At 38.4% G+C, this 14,047-nt stretch overlaps 1 protein-coding gene and 1 long non-coding RNA gene across 19 annotated transcripts in view; both read left to right on the forward strand.

Moving 5' to 3' along the window:
* Window positions 1–14,047, forward strand: part of PHKB (phosphorylase kinase regulatory subunit beta) — a 226,063-nt gene that overhangs the window by 46,588 nt on the left and 165,428 nt on the right. For all 18 annotated transcript variants that reach the window (XM_008248369.5, XM_008248371.5, XM_089318649.1 and 15 more), the window contains 2 exon segments: window positions 3,101–3,208; window positions 6,319–6,399. In XM_008248369.5, the coding sequence (XP_008246591.3) occupies window positions 3,101–3,208; window positions 6,319–6,399 (189 nt within the window).
* LOC149120943 (uncharacterized) lies at window positions 8,166–9,276 on the forward strand. Its single transcript, XR_016224836.1, has 2 exons — window positions 8,166–8,304; window positions 9,155–9,276. It is a non-coding gene; the product is annotated as an uncharacterized LOC149120943 (long non-coding RNA).

Below are 14,047 nucleotides of genomic sequence, written 5' to 3' on the forward strand. Positions count from 1 at the left end.
ACTATTACACAATTTAATTTTATTGACAATTTTATTTATTTATTTGAAAGGCAGAGAGGCAGAAGGACAGATACTTTCCAAATGCCCAAAGCCAGGAACTTGGAGCAGCACCCATTTTTCCCTCGTGGGTGGCAGGAAGCAGCTACTTGAGCCTCACCTAATGCCTTCTAGGGTTTGCCTTAGCAGAAAGCTAGAATTTGGAGGAGAGTTCAGGAATCGAATCCAGGTACTCTGATATGGGAAGTAAATGGCCCAAGAAGTATCTTAACCAGTGTGCCAAACACTTGCCCCTCTACAATTTAATTTTTAATGCAATTGCAATTTTATTCTGCTAGTAAATACCCAGAATTAGTGCAGGTCCCTTAGATTTAAAGGTCATTTCCAAATGACTGCCTCCCATGACAGACAACAATTGCATTATATGGTAGATTCCCAAAGTTATCCACACTTTTGTCAGGCTTGGATAAAATCAGAGGTGCCCGTGACCCTCTTAATAAGGTTCAATACTTTGTTATAACAGCTCAAAGAACTTAGGGAATGCATTACTAATCATTAGCAATTTTTAATAAAGGACACTGCCAGATGATGAGGTACATAGGACAAGATTCAGAAGGCTCTTGAGTACGTGATTTCTCTCTGGTTTTTGGGTTTGCAGTCCTTCCAGCATGTAGATGTGTTCACCATCCCAGAAACTCTAGAACCTGTCCTTCAAAGTTTTTTTAAGATTTATTTATTTAATTGAAAGAGTTACACAGAGAAAAGGAGAGAGAGAGGTCTTCCATCTGCTGGTTCTCTCCCTAGTTGGCTGCAACATTTGGAGCCGTGCCAATCTGAAGCCAGGAACCAGGAGCTTCCTTCAGGTCTCCCATGTGGGTACAGGGACCCAAGGATTTGCACCATCTTTTGCTGCTTTCCCAGGCCATAGCAGAGAGCTGGATTGGAAGTGGAGGAGTTGGGACATGAACCAGCACCCATATGGGATGGCAGCACTTCGAGTGGCAGCTCTACCTGCTACGCCACAGCGCCACCCCCTCTTCAGAGTTTTTATGGAGGATACATTATTCTGACATGATCTGTTCAAATTATTAGCCATTGGTGACTTAAGTCTTCAGCCTTCCGTATACTCAGATGAGAGGATTGGTTGAGATGGGAGATAGGGGAAATCTGAACCTTTGGTTGGATTCTCTGGCAACCAGCACCACTATCACCCCCATCCTAAAGCTACTTTGAGGCCTTTCAAGAGGCATTTTATGGAGTGGGTGTTGATGGGGGGGGGGGGCACCTGCATCCCATATCCAAGTGCTGGTTCACGTCCCAGCTTCTCCACTGCCAATGTAGCTTCGTGATAATGTGCTTGGGAAGTAGCAGGTGATGGCTCAAGTAATTGAGTTGCTGCCACCCATGTAGGAGACCCAGATGGAATTCCTGGCTTTTGGCTTTTGGCCCAGACCTGGGTGATGGGGGCATTTAGGACATGAACCAGCAGATGGAAGATTGTGTGTGTGTTATTGTGTCTTTCAAATAAATAGATAAAGATTTAAAATAAATAAAAAGTCACTTCATTAGCCATCTTATAAGCATAAACTCAGATGTGTAAAATGAAGTCCATGCATGTGAAGTCTTTAAAAAGCTCATGAAAAATATGTATTATGAAAAAACTGTAAACAGATTTAAAAATATTTTTACACCAAATATACATCTTTTGATTCCATTTTCCATAAACTTTTTGAAGTGTCTTTGTATTTCTCAATATCACTAGGACATAAAGACAACTAATAAAAGTAGCAGACAGGGAAAATAATTGAGGGACAACCACAAAATATTTCTTTGAGATGAGAGTTTTTAAGGACTAGAAGAATTTTGAAAGATGGAGAAGAGAATATGATTCTGGATGTCTCCTTCCTGAATGAAATAAGGCAAGATTTTAGCCATCTAGTAGTCATCATCACTTAACATCTCTTCAAAGAGAGAATAAAATCATAGTCATTTCATAGAGCTGTATATCCTATTTGGGGGGGGGGTCCCTGTTTGTTTATTCTGGGGGCTAGAACAGTTCTTGACACATAATTGTCATGTTTTCCAAGAAGAATTGAACAAGCTCTGAGGAAGTGGATGTATTTTTTTTTGTCCATGACATTTTTCTGTTGGATCATTTAGTAGTAGTATTCTAGAATAAATTTTATGTCTTTTTAATAAAGATGTGACCTATATTCTTTTAAAATTAGTGTCTTAGTAATGAGAATATATGCAGAAGGGGAAATGAAAACATGTTAACAGAAGCCTGTGTTAAAATTTGTGATCAGGTAAGCGCCGTGGCTCACTAGGCTAATCCTCTGCCTTGCGGCGCCGGCACACTGGGTTCTAGTCCTGGTTGGGGCGCCGGATTCTGTCCTGGTTGCCCCTCTTCCAGGCCAGCTCTCTGCTGTGGCCCGGGAGTGCATTGGAGGATGGCCCAAGTGCTTGGGCCCTGCACCCCATGGGAGACCAAGATAAGTACCTGGCTCCTGCCATCGGATCAGTGCGGTGCACTGGCTGCGGCGGCCATTGAAGTGTGAACCAACAGCAAAGGAAGACCTTTCTCTGTCTCTCTCTCTCTCACTGTCCACTCTGCCTGTCAAAAAATTAAAAAAAAAAAAATTTGTGATCCTTGGATAAAGAAATCGCATTTGAAGTTTGGACATTTACAAGTAAGAATATGGTCTCAAGTACTTTTTCATTCTGAGTGTCATGTAAGCATTTCCAAGTAACAGCATGGTGGAAAACAATCATAAAATCCTGTTTCACAAAGTAAACCAATATTTTACTCCAAAATAAAATAAGATTCAAAACATTGCAAAAGCCATTGCTTCTCCCTTAAAGTCCTCTCTTTTACACTTGAGTTGGTATGCTGCTGAAGTAGTAATTGACATGTTAGCTCCCTTAAATTAGTAGTTGTGAGCTTTGTTTGTGTTGCTTCTCTGGAAGCGGTCACCTTTCTGCCTTGTTAGGTCCTCTGCCTGAGATTTCTTTATTAAAACATTTCATGAAAAATAGCATGCTCACTAGTCTTGGATGAATATGTAAATTATTAACCTTATCTGCATTTTATGTTTGATCACAGGTCCAGCAGTTTAAGCAGGATCCACGCCCAACAACATGTCTTCACTCTCTTTTCAATGTGCATACAGGAGATGAATTGCTGTCTTATGAGGAATATGGTCATCTTCAGGTAAAAAGGTTTTTTTATACTTGATAGCCATAGAAGATTTACAGCTGTGTATTTTTCTAGAGAAATTAAGTTTCATAAGTCTTCAGAATAAAAGTATAAAATGAACCCTGAAATGGAGAAGAAAGTGAAATGCTAACCACCAGATCTGAGTGAATTACTGTGATTGTACATTATATCTGATCCAGTTCCTGGTCCTCCAGCATAATGGGAACTGGATGGATTGTTGAGAAGAACGATGCCTAAAGTTTTTTTTTAATGACCAAAGTTTTTACTTATTAATAAATTTAAAATGATTTCAGTACTTAGTAACAAGGATAAAAAACGACTGACAGTGGTAAAACAGCAAATCAGAAGTTTTTGTAATGTCCAGTTCCTTTTATAATATATTAACCATTGGTAAAGCTAAAAGCATACCACTTGAATGCCAAAAAAGCGTTTGTGAATCCATAAGTTTTGTTGTATATGTCAGATCATAAACTTTACTTGTGCTTTAAAATATACTGTAGGATTCTGTGTTTTGCTTTTCACTCTCTCACATCTGTGTATTGTTGTTAGTAGGACATCCTGTTACATCTTTAATACATTTTATTCCTGCTTATCATTTGGTAAGAATGTCTTCCTTACATAGTCCCCTTTCTCTAGAGATCTGAGATGTCTTACTTTAATATGTCTCCTTCAAACCTTGTACAGAGGTCCTGCTTCTATATACAGAAGCACTTGTACATATTTGTCAGCATTTCCATGGAGAATTTGTATCAGATGAATAGTTTTTCAGTCCTAACCTTGTAACTAGAACAATTAGAATTTATATACTTTTTGTTTTGACAAACATATTTACATGGGGATTTCAAAAGGTAGAAGCTCATCTTTTTAATATACCTCAATTTACACTCACTGTGTGGTATATAATAGGTATTACATAAATATTGATCAGCCCACTTTGGTGGTCCCTTCACAAGTTGCCACTTAGTGACATTTTCTCACAGATGTATCCACAAAGTCAGAATACAGAGCTTTCAGAGTTGTTCTGTAAGTTTTGCCTACTGAAATGAAATTTCTTTGAAGTCATTTCTGACCAGCCAGTGTCAATGCCGTGAGAAGATACTTTAGGGAGGCTGGCATTGAGGTGAAACTCTTCTCCACTGTGTTGGTGAAGGTCACTCAAAAGTTCATGTAAATCTCAGACTTTAAAACCAGAACAACTGTCTTCTTGTGTGGCCCACGTGGACCTTCACAAGGCCCTGACACTCACTGGACTCTGAGTACTGAGAAGTCGGGACACATCCAGGATAGGCCAGGTTCCTGACAGGCCCACCAGAAAGGCCAGGCCCTAGTGGCACGTGGGCTGCTTTGTGCAAGACTTCTAGGGCACAAAGAAGTTGCTGTCAGTCACTCAGAAAGGATTGGAGAAGAGTCAAGGGAGAAAGAGCCGCCAAGACTGTGAGGGTAACACGTTTCTATGTTAGACTTGTTCAGGGACAAATTCCATCTTACTTTCTCTCAATTTTAAACTCAGGCTTGCATTTTGCTGGGTACAATTTTCTACTGTCTTTTTTTTCTTGTTTAATAATAGCTTTATTGAGATATAAATCAAATAACATAATTTACCTACTTAAAGTATTTTTAGTATATTCACAAAGTTATCACAATGAATCTTAGAACATTTTTATCACCTCAATAGAAACCCCAAAACCCACAGTCCTGGGAAAACACCAGTCTACTTTCTCTCTTTATGGATTTGCCAATTCTTGACATTCATTTAACTGGGATTATATAATTTATGAACTTTTGGAAGTGGTGTCTTTAACTTAGTGTAGTATTTTCAAAATGTGTTAGGGTTCTCCAGAGAGATTTTTAGAGCCAATACAAAGGTATATATAAAGATATATAAGAGGTATTTGTTGGAAGAATTGGTTCCTGGGACTGTGGAGGCTGGGGTGTCCTGTGGTAGGCCATCTGCAAGCTTAGAAACCAAGGATGCTGGTAGTATAGTTCAGTCCAGATCTGACAGCCTGATAACTTTCAGTCAGAAGTTGAAAACCCCATAACCTCAAGTGGGGTTCAACAGGGTCCAAAAGCTGGAGAAGGGGTCCAAGGGCAGGAGATGAAGAGTATTCCAGCTCCAGCAGAGAGAAAGCAAGAATTTGTTCTTTCTTTGCCTTTTTTTTTTTTAACATCTGGGCCCCTAGCCAATTGGATGATGTCTTTCCATGTTAAGGGTGGATCTTCCTCACTAGTCTGCTGGTTCATAGGCCTGTCTTTTCTGAAGAACCTCCACAGACACACCCAGCAATTACCTTTTACAGCTTTGTGTGGGTATTCCTTTATCTAGTCAAGTTGAGAACTAAACTTAATGATCACACAAGATTTGTCCATGTTGTGGTATCTATCTTTCCTCTTCCTTTACCTGAGACAGTTTAAACATTCCATTCAAGATTCTGTGAGACTCTTTCTTCATTAAAGTGAAAAGTGGATATGTTTGTCTTTATGTTTTTGTCTAGATCACATAATTTCTACTTTTAGTGAGTTAATAAACTAACAGTAGACTTCATTTATTCATAAGACTCCATTCATAAATTGATTTTAATTTTTATATGTTCTACATTGATTATAATGAGTGTGTTCCTGCAGTTTACATAAATTCTGTATTCTCTGAAGATAAGAAACTTTTCAAGATGCACAGCTTTTTGCTTATGGTGTACTGGCATAGTCATGATAAGGTCTTGCTTGCCAAATGCATTTTTCATTCACCTGTATCTGAGATGGATTGAAATTCCATTCTTCCTCTGGGGCAAAACTGTTCCAAAGTAAAAGTAGCATTAGACCCACAGTTTGAAAGTAAATCTTCGAACAGACATCTTATAGAGATAATTGTCAATAGTTCTACTTGCAGCCATTTCCCTCATCAAGTGTGACTTGATACAGTGAATTTGAGGATTTTAGAATTTTACATGTGAAGCTTTAAAATCATTTTATTAAGAACTAAATCCACAGCTCCTTTATTTCACAGGAAATGGTTTTTAAATGACAGTATTAGAACAAATGACTTGTAATTTTAGCCTTAACATTTGATTTCATAACATAGTTTTGTACTCACTGTGACCTTTCAGATAAATGCAGTGTCCCTCTATCTCCTTTACCTTGTGGAAATGATTTCCTCAGGACTCCAGATTATCTACAACACTGACGAGGTATGGTTTCCCCAAATTCTTTGTTACTCATTTTCATCTCTGAGGATATCTTTTTTCCTCTTAATATAGATTTTTAGTTTCATAAAAATGGATTATTATTTGACTCATGTAATCAGATAAAGGATTTTAGATAAAATTTTTATATTTTCAATGCAATGCACTTTTAAAATGCACACAGTATAGAACTGGAGGTAAAACATTACTCCTATGAAGGCTTTATTTCAGGTGATCTGAAATAAAAAAACATGTACCTTTCAGAAAATTTCAGTAACAATGAAAGGGAATAGCACTTGCAGATTTTCTCAGAGTTGTTATGTCCTTTTGTCATACCATTGCTTTTTTTTTTTTTTTTTTTGCCTTTTAAGAGCAAAAAGAAGCATTATATTGTACTGTTTTATTTGTAGACCTCAGTAGGGTTGTTCATGTTTTCAAAAGACAAATGCCATATTCTTATTCTTAATAGGGAAATTGTAAAGAATTTATTTCCCAGAGTTGAGAGGCATCTCTTTCACAGGCACTAATGCTTGAGCCAACACACAGGCACACATGCTGACGCACTTTGAAATGTATCACAGTGGGAGCAAAACAGCTTTTATTCTTGAGATGGTTCATACAATGGGTACTCCATCAAAGAGTAGGTATGCTATACAATTACATCATATACTAAACACCAAAATCATCTGTGGATTATGCTGAGGGTACTATGAAATAGGCAGTCCTGCCTTTCAGTAGTTTGTAGATGTATATCTTTATACTTTACAAGTTTATAGTTTTATACAGTAAATGAAGTCTATTTAGAGGTGAAGATAAACTGTGAAGAAGAGATAATAAGAAATTAGTAATACCAAATTATGGTTTCTCCTGTTTGATTCACCAAATAATTTCATCCAGTAGTTCTTAGGTTTTATAATATTGTGAACAGTTGGGCTTTAATAATATTGTGAAATAGTAGACGTTTTGAGTAGAGGAGTGGCTGGGAAGCTTCTGTTTCAGATCAATCTCAGGTAGCATTCTGAAATATAGAACAAATAAAGGAGGAGAGGAAGGCTTCTAGAACCAGCTCATTTAGTTTCTCCTTTCTTTCTACCCATGGAAGTTCCAAAGTATAGGAAGATATATCCTAGGTCTCAGTGGAAAATAGTATGATAACCAGCTTTCAGTACACTGCCACTAACATTATTGGTTATGATTTCATACTAAGATCATTTGAGGCAAATGGTAAAATTGCCTTAATTAACAGTGGCTTTGTTTTGATTGGTATTTTATTTTTTATTTTTATAATTTACTTTCATCTTTATCAACATGTACCATAATTTGTTTTAAATCTAGGTTTGACAAGGTAAGCATTTGGTGCCTGGGTTCAAGTCCCAGCTTCACTCTTGATTGTGTCTTCTTGCTAATGCACATTCTAAGAAGAATCAGGTGATGGGCTCAAGTAATTGAGTTCCTGCCACCCATGTGAAAGACCTAAACTGAACTCCTGGCATCAGCTTGGCTCAACATAAGCTGTTGCAGGCATTTAGAAAATGAACCAGAGGATGGGAGTTCTGTTTGTCTCTCTGCCTTTCAAATCATTTAGTTAATTGCTTTTTTAAAGATTTATTTATTTATTTGAAAGGCAGAGTTACAGAGAGAGAGAGAGAGAGAGAGAGGTCTTCCGTCCGCTGGTTCACTACCTAGATGGCTGCAACGACTGAGCTTCTACCAGGTCTTCCATGCAGGTGTGGGGGCTGAAGGTCTGGGGCAATCTTCTACTGCTTTCCCAGGCCATAGCAGAGAGCTGGATCATCAGTGGAGCAGCTGGGACTTGGACTGGTGCCCACATGGGATGCTGACACTGCAGGCGGTGGCTTTACCTGCTACGCCACAGTGCTGGACCCTCAATTAGTTAATTTTAAAATCTTGGTAAGCTACTATTTTTTATGAATATGATATTGTTTTAACTTTTCCATTCTGTTTTATTTGGCTACTGTATACATAAGCAATTTTTGATACTTTTGCCTTAATGTTTTTCTTTTTTTTTGTTTTATATCTTATTTATATATTTTTTGTGGCCTTGTAGTTTTTGTGTGATACATATACAATTTGTGTGTAGCTAATATCAGTATATATACAAACACTGTGAGTGGGCTTGCATTGACCCTTTGAATGAAGCTCCTTTTACATATGTGTTTCCAAGAATTTAATCCTTTGAAAGATGTCACTTGGAACCATTTTCTTTTTTAATTTTACATTAGACTCCAGATAGCAAAATTCACAGCCCTATGTCTTCTTGCTGCTAAATATATTCACACCTTAGGACAAGCCTAGGGTCTAGGGAAGGAAAGCAGGACGGCTACCACTCACTCTCTTCTCTGTTTACTATCAAATTTTAGATTTGCCATACCTTTGTTTTCCTTAGGGATGAAAAAGGTAGAGTTTGGAGATATAATTGTACATATGTACATATACATTCGTATATATAGATTTATTTATGTGGTATTATTAATGCATTGTGTATCTTTTGCTTTTTTAATGAGCCATTTTCCCTCTTTTTGCAACTCATGTTTTTGTTGATGCATTTCCTTTTGCAAATGTTGTATTCACAGTGTAGTTTTTTCAGGAGAGGGCCGTTTTTTTTAAGGATCATTTGTACCCTTAGGAAGGAATTATTAACATACTGTATACCAATGTTTGTGGTGATGGAGAATATATTTACTAAGGGCAGGAGCAGCAATGTATGCTAATTTTCTAACGTCTTTCCTTGTCCACACAGTTCTATCGTATTTCCTGAGTATTTAGTCTTTATTGATGTCTATAAAAGTCTTGCTCTGCACACTTACAGATTCTGACCTTTTATTAAAAATAAAAAACTATGAAGAAGAGAAAGTTCTGTTATTCTGCCTTGGCATAGTTATTTGTTTTCTTTTATTTACCTGGAGCTAAACTCATTTATATGTTAAATTTATGTCTGAATATGAAGTTCACCTAAGTCTGTTAATAGAGATAACGGATTTACATGTATTGGAGGGGAGCAAAGTAATATACTGCTACGTAGCATTCCTTGTCTCATTCCATGATATTTTACATTAGTAGATTTCCTACATTTAGATTAAAAAAAAAGACTAGAATCATGTAGAAATGGGTCCAGGAAAACTTTGCTTAAAATCAAAGAACCCACATACAAATTTGTATATCAATGTAATTTTATTTTGTATTTAAGGTAGTATTTCCTTGTTTGCTATTGAAGAGCTTTATTACATGAAGGGATTTATATTTACTTTATAAAGAAGGAATTTTCTAGACTTTTATTTTACTTTACTCTTAATTATAAATTTTAAGAATATGTTCAAAGTGATGGTTTGTAAGATTAAATTTCTATCTTCCTTTATTTTGGATTTGCTTTTATTTTTAAGTTATTAACATGTTAGTTGTTTGTTTCTATGTTAAATTCTATGCTAAATCTTATATAGAACTGTAGAAACTGTCTAAATGTACTCTCATGTATCTTTTCTAGGATCATTCTATTAACATGACTCCAATTTTGATACCTAATTTTTTCAAAATATATTTATTTGAAAGGCAGAGTTACAGAGAGGCAGAGGTGGAGAAAGAGTGAGGGAGAGAGGGGAGGTCTTACATCCTTTGGTTCACTCCCCAGAATGGTTGGAGTAGGACCAATTCAAAGCCAGGAGCCAGGAGCTTCTTCTGGATCTCCATGTGGTCGCAGAGGCCAGGGACTTGGACCATCTTCAACTGCTTTCCCAGGCCATAGCAGAGAGCTGGATCAGAAGTGGAGCAGCCAAAACTTGAACTGGCACCCATATGGGATGCGAGCACGGCAGCAGCTTTACACAGCTTTACACACACATGGCAATAGCCATTCCACAGTACCGGTCCCCTGATACGCATTTTTAAAATCTGCTGGTTCACCTCCCGAAACATCCAACATCTGGGAGTGGGCCAGAGCTGAAGCTGAGAGCCACCAAATCAATCCAGGTTTCTCATGAGATACTCTTAGAGTCTTGCATTGACAGGACACTGGAACCAAGAGCGAGAGCTGGGAATTGAACCCAGGTACTCCAATGTAGGACTTGCACATCTTAACTGCTAGGCTAAGTGCCTGCTTCTAAGTATGGGTAGGATTTAATGAATGATGAGGGGTCAGAGTCAGTATCTTGTCATTTTAGAAAGAAAAAAGTTATTTTTCTTTTTTTTCTTTTCTTTTTTTTTGACAGGCAGAGTGGACAGTGAGAGAGACAGACAGAGAGAAAGGTCTTCCTTTTCCGTTGGTTTGCTCCCCAGTGGCCGCTGAGGCCGGTGTGCTGAGGCCAGCGCACCGCGCTGATCCGAAACCAAGAGCCAGGTGCTCCTCCTGGTCTCTCATACGGTTGTAGGGCCCAAGGACGTGGACCATCCTCCACTGCTCTCCCGGGCCACAGCAGAGAGCTGCACAGGAAGAGGAGCAACAGGGACAGTATCCGGTGCTTCGACCCGGACTAGAACCCGGTGTGCCGGTGCCGCAGGTGTAGGATTAGCCTATTGAGCTGCGGCATCGGCCAGAAAGAAAAAAAGTTATTTTTCTTACGAACTTGAAATTTAAGTGAAAACAAACATTTAATTAGAAATAATACTTGATATGGCCTATAGAGCCAGTTTATATTATCAGCAGTTTGTCAATGGTCCTCCATAAATGTCGAGTGTTGCTTACATAAATGGAAGTTTGTTTATTCAGGAATGCCAGATAGTCACTTAATTCAGCTCTTCAGAGCAAGTTTACGTTGCAAATATTATAAAAAAATATTGCCCAGGGGCTGGCGCTGTGGCACAGCGGATTAACACCCAGGCCTGAAGTGCCAGCATCCCATATGGGCGCCAGTTCGACACCCAGCTGCTCTATTTCTGATCCAACTCTCTGCTATGGCCTGGAAAAGCAGTAGAAGATGGCCCAAGTTTTTGGGCTCCCGCACCCATGTGTGATACTCAGATGAAGCTCCTGGTTTCTGGCTTTGGAATGCTATAGTTCCGGCCATTGCGGCCAATTGCAGTGAACTTTCGGATGGAAGACTGTCTGTCTGTCTGTCTCTCTCTCTCTCTTTTTCTGCCTCTCTTCTTTCTGTGTAACTCTGACTTTCAAATAATTAAATAAATCTTTAAAAAAAATTATGCCCAGGGGCCAACGCCATGGCTCACTTGGTTAATCTTTTGCCTGTGGTGCCAGCATCCCATATGTGTGCTGGGTTCTAGTCCCAATTGCTCCTCTTCCAGTCCAGCTCTCTGGTGGAGGATGGCCCAAGTGCTTGGGCCCCTGCACCCACATGGGAGACCAGGAGGAAGTACCTGGCTCCTGGCTTCTGATAGGCGCAGCGCCGGCCGTGGCAGCCATTTGGGGAGTGAACCAATGGAGGGAAGAACTTTGTCTCTGTCTCTCTCTTTCACTGCCTATAGCTAACTATCAAATTAAAAAAAAAAAAAATACCCAAATTGCAGCTTGAAAGCTTGGGAAGTCCTGTTTACTGACTGCACAGCACATGCCATTGACTTCTTATTTTTTAAGGATATTTTCTATCATCTGTCCTGGAAGCTCTTTTCAAGTGAACCATTTTCTAGGTTGGATGACATACAGAATTGTCATCTTTCTTATTATGTGTTTGATTCCATAAGGTTTGTGGTATTAAAAGATTTTTTTGGTGCAAAATTTTTTGAAATCTATGCAGAGTTTTTCCATAATATTCATTTTGAAGACCCTTTGTATTACTTAGTTAATACTGTGTAAGAGTTTGGTCTCAGAACTTTGTAACTTTGAAGAATTCAGATTTATTATATTAAACAGTCTGTGCACCAGTAATTCGGGAGCAGCTAAACCGGGTGATACTGGGCTGGGATCTCATGAAATTGCACTGAAGATGTCATCTGTGGCTACAGTGATCTAATGGCTTTATTGAGGTTGGGAAACTGTTTAGAGGACTCATTCATGTGGCTGTTGTCAGGAGGCCTCAATTTCTCCTGGGTTGTTAGCAGGGGACTCTTCATAGAGCTGCTTGAATGTCTTCATGATAGCACAGGTGGCTTCCTCCAGAGCCAGTGATACCACAGAGCAAAATGGAAATACGGTGTTTTTTATGACCTGGCCTCAGCAGTAACACTGCTGTCACTTGATAATATTCCATTTATTGTACAAGTCAGCCCAATTGAGTGTAGGAGAAGACTACACAAGGGATTAGATACTAGGAGCTGAGTGTGTTTGGCAGTTAATCTGCTATATTGAATAATAGTTGCTGAACTTCTTAATAGAGATCTTTTTTTAAATGTGATTTTTTTTTCTTATAAGCTGATACTTTTATTTTAAAGATAGTATTTTATTTACCAAGTCTTGATTTGTGTGCATGGTTTTCCTTGAAATACTAGCAGATTTTTTTTCTGAGTTCTATTTATGGTATGGCCATTGTGCTTTAGAGACTTTTGGTTTGTTGTCCTTATCAGGCCGAACTTGAGGGATTTTGATTTCTTAAAAGTTGGAACAAATCTCTTCCTTGAGTAACTTTAGAGGGATTATAAGGTATTTTTAGCTCTTGCTTGTCAGCAATTTACACATAAAAATTAGTACATTGCTCGAAACTATAGATGTTTTTCTCTAAAAATAAACATCATTGTCCTTGTTTTCAAAATTATATCTAGTGGGACCGGGGCTGTGCACCTCCAGTGCCTGCATCCATATGGGTACTGGTTCAAGTCCTGGCTGCTCCACTTCTGATCCAGCTCTTTGCTATAGCCTGGGAAAGTAGTAGAACATGACCGGAGTGCTTGGGGCCCAGCACCTGTGTGGGAGACCTGGAGGAAGCTCTTGGCTCCTAGCTTCAGATCTGCCCCGCTCTGGCTGTTGCAGCCATTTGGGTTGTGAACCACCAGCTGGAAGACCTCTCTTTCTCTCTCTGCCTCTGACTTTCTGTAACTCTTAAATAAATCTTTAAAAAATTATATGTAGCAGTACTACTAATAATGGCTAAACACTTGTATAGCACTTATTATTTGCTATTACTACTCAAAATGCTTTACATATATCTAAACTTATTTATTCTTTGTAACAACCCTATCAGGTTGATATAGTTCAGGCAGTGTAATAGGAAAGAATGTGTGTGTAATGGGTGTATGAGTATTTGTGGGCATAAACATAGAAGTTGAATTCTGTTCTGATTGCTCCTATTGTCTTGATAAAATAGAATGTAAGAATGTCACCTGAGTGTGAAAAAGAAGCATGGAAGAAGGCTAAGGAAGGGGTGAAACAGTTGCATGGGCTTGTGAATTTCATTGAGAAGGAATTCCATGAACCATTCTGGCTACGAATTTTTGTCATATGAGTTTATGTGATGGAAATTTCACATAATTCTTAAAATTTGTGGGAAAAACCATGTGGCCAAAAATAAAATTTTAACATTGTTAATGTTCAATTAATCTGAGATTTAACTTAGAATGAGTCAGCATGTGATTTATTTGAGCCAGGTCCACACACTTAATTCCTCTAGCATGAATTGTGAGAACATGTGAGACTTGCCCAAGGTTGTTTTATGAGACTGGTCACATACCTACCTACCTGTGTCAAATTTCAGACTTCCAGAAGGAAAGCAGCTATTTACCATAACACCCACTTATGCAAAAATACTGTTTGCAT

This window comes from Oryctolagus cuniculus, chromosome 18 (genome assembly GCF_051225735.1).
Source record: "Oryctolagus cuniculus isolate XC-2025 breed Fujian yellow rabbit chromosome 18, ASM5122573v1, whole genome shotgun sequence".
NCBI classification, from domain to species: domain Eukaryota; kingdom Metazoa; phylum Chordata; class Mammalia; order Lagomorpha; family Leporidae; genus Oryctolagus; species Oryctolagus cuniculus.